This window comes from Lathyrus oleraceus, chromosome 3 (genome assembly GCF_024323335.1).
Source record: "Lathyrus oleraceus cultivar Zhongwan6 chromosome 3, CAAS_Psat_ZW6_1.0, whole genome shotgun sequence".
NCBI lineage: Eukaryota > Viridiplantae > Streptophyta > Magnoliopsida > Fabales > Fabaceae > Lathyrus > Lathyrus oleraceus.
The window spans coordinates 1,883,581-1,886,388 of NC_066581.1; the positions used below are offsets into that span (position 1 = coordinate 1,883,581).

Consider the following 2,808-nt stretch of genomic DNA (forward strand, 5'->3'; position numbering starts at 1 on the left):
ATTGAGACGAAGATTCTTGGTGAGTTTTTCAGCATTAATGATATCACATATTTGAAATTGTCATTTGATTTTAAATTCAATATTTGCATTGAATTTGCGTAGCCCAAGGACAAAAACAATATTTTTAAAATAAATTTTTGCTATATAAATTGTCAAATTTATTGAACCTCTTTTTAGATTGAATAACCATACCGAAAAAATAGAAATTAATATTTCTTATTTATTTATAATAAGACTATAAATAAAAATAATTATTAAAAAAGAAAAAAATAAATAAATTTTATTTAGGTTGAAGAGTTGAAGTGAGGAAAAGCTAGCAACCCACTAGGTATGGGTAATTGAAGATAGACAATGGCATATTAATTGTTTTTTTTGTTGTAGTAATGAAAGAGTTGACAGCTCATGATGTTGAGATGTTAGAGAGAGAATGAAAGAATGAGATTAAGAATTAAAAATAAAGAATCCAAAAGCAGATGCAGAAGAAATATGAGATGTAATAATGCAGCTGCGTGCTTTCACTTGCGACCATCACCCATGCATATGCCAACTAAGCTCCTCTCTCTCTCACTCACTCATACCACTACTCTTTTGAAGCATTCACCAGTGCCAACTGGACCTATCAGTCACAAAAACAAACTTTCACTTCAGTCTAGTAGTAAAATATAAACCAATCTTCAAGGTAACACGATCTGACATGTTCTATTGCAAATGTTAGTATATAGTACCATTTTTTTCAACAATTATTAAATATGACAGCCTAGAAATTAATAAAAGAAGAATAACTCACTTCACTTCTTATTAGGTGAAAAGCTTATATCCCTGACAACAGAGACAGTGTGGTTACCTGTAATAGTAGCAGTAGTAGGAGTGATGGAGGGGGAATAATGAGGTGGTAGTGGATGGAAGATTTGAGGTGCAGGGACACCCATAGCTTCGGTTCTGTAGAAAGGATGCATCACTGGCACAACACCCTGCCGAGCCGGGTACACATACATCCCACCCATTCCATAGTTCACCTTCTGCATGCATACGTCCACCACTTTTTCAGAATAAATAAATATCAATTGGCTTATGTAATCATATTGCTGCAAATATGTAAAATTAATCACTTACCTGATTGTGATTGTAATTGTAATTGTAGTTATAATAATTGTAATTCATATGATCTGGTGCAATGTAGGTGGTGGGTGTATACCTGAATAGTTAAAATGAAACAGATTAAATTATAAATGTCCCTTTCACCCAAAAGAAAAGATCTACCTATCATATTTATGCTGGCCCATCCTGTCTCTACTCAACGCCCATTTTTTAGTTTACAACAGTAAAATGAAACTCCTTAATTGTCAAATGTTTAATTCATTTGTAGTTACTTACGACAGCAGGAAAAGAAAAAAAATATAGATATACCCGTAAAAAGGAATGGCGTGATGATGGAATGGAGAAGGAGGTGCAGGTGTGGGTGTTCCCACCGGATAATACCACTGAACCTGCTGGCTCTCACAGTTCTTCGTTGCTATAGTAATAATACATTTTAAGTTAGTGTTAGAGAACTATCATATTCATCTATACAATCGATAATAAATATTATTAATACACTCTTAAGTACCTGGGGTGTATGGAGGAGGAACAGGTGGAGGAGAAAGAGGAGGAGTGGCGGGAGAAGACCTTTGACGGCGAGCACCATGAGATGCGATATTGCAGTTGGCTCGGCGGCCATTGATCATGACAGTCGGTTCCTCGCAAGCCTTGTTTGCCGCCTCTGCTTCCTTGAACGTTACAAATCCGTAGCCTTTGGATCTGCCGGTAACCTTATCGGAAATGATAACAGCTTCAAGGATTTCGCCGTACTTTTGAAAATGTTCCCTGAGTGTGTCTTTCGGAGTCTCCCAAGCAAGACCTCCGACGAACACTTTGGTCAGCGTAGTGTCCCCAAACTGTGATCCATTGTTGTGGTTGCTGCTGCTCATCATGAATCAGATCAATGTATGAATGTTTTGATTGATAAATTGATCTGTAAATATAGTAGAAGGAAGAAGAAACAGTGTGTTGATGAGTGATGATGATGGGCACTATGAATCAATGACTCTAACTAAGAAGAATAGTACTTGGGTGCACGTTACTCACTTATAATAGACAGACAAAGATGGTTAGTATTTTAATTTATAAAGTCTGGAAATAGGATTAAAAGGAAATAAAATAATGGGAAGAAAACAATGACAGGTAAAATGTGGTTAAGCATGAGCCGTCATCAACGTGATCAACGCAATACATTTGATTCTCAATAATGACCGGTCATATGCCAGCCTATCTGTTACGAAACAAAGAAAAAGCGCCCCTGTATTGCCCCCGGATTTTTTATTTATTTACTTGCTTGCAAATGGTAAGTTACTAAATGTTTTCTGCGTCGTTGAATGAAGATAATATTTGACCACCGTCTATACAAAATCTCAATTTCTAGTTTTTAATCAAAAATATTTTTTTTACTACAAAAGTTTAACTTTAAATTTAATTATATTAGGTTTATATTTGATTTCTTTGGATTTATATAAGATTTAGATGATATTTGATTAAGAAAAATTAAATTAAAATTTTCATCAAATTTAAAATTAAACTTAAATACATATTTTTATTTTTAGATAAAAAAGTATTATTGCACTCATGAAAAATACAAAAATCTTCCTCTCACTTAAGAGAAAAGATAGTTTGCATAACTTGAATATGTGAAATTAGTGAAGTATCTCCCCAAATCTTTCTGTTCAAGTATTTATAGCCACTAGATGGTAACCCCCAAGTTGCAAGGATGTTTTT

General features: G+C 34.3%; 1 protein-coding gene across 1 annotated transcript; it reads right to left on the reverse strand.

The window, feature by feature from the left end:
* Nucleotides 1-200: 200 nt before the first annotated feature.
* Nucleotides 201-2,225, reverse strand: LOC127132040 (probable RNA-binding protein ARP1). Its single transcript, XM_051060909.1, has 5 exons — nucleotides 1,607-2,225; nucleotides 1,408-1,513; nucleotides 1,114-1,195; nucleotides 845-1,019; nucleotides 201-616 (listed from the first exon to the last, which is right to left on the reverse strand). The coding sequence occupies exons 1-5, from the start codon at nucleotides 1,968-1,970 to the stop codon at nucleotides 573-575; spliced, it is 771 nt and encodes a 256-aa protein (XP_050916866.1). The 5' UTR covers nucleotides 1,971-2,225; the 3' UTR covers nucleotides 201-572.
* Nucleotides 2,226-2,808: the final 583 nt, after the last annotated feature.

Excerpts from the sequence above, each read along its gene's own strand:
- LOC127132040 (XM_051060909.1), bottom strand. The coding sequence starts at position 1,970 with ATGATGAGCAGCAGCAACCACAACAATGGATCACAGTTTGGGGACACT. Across the intron at positions 1,514-1,606 it reads TCCTCCTCCATACACCCCAG|CAACGAAGAACTGTGAGAGC; the intron begins GTACTTAAGAGT and ends TTATTACTATAG. Across the intron at positions 1,196-1,407 it reads CACGCCATTCCTTTTTACGG|GTATACACCCACCACCTACA; the intron begins GTATATCTATAT and ends TTAACTATTCAG.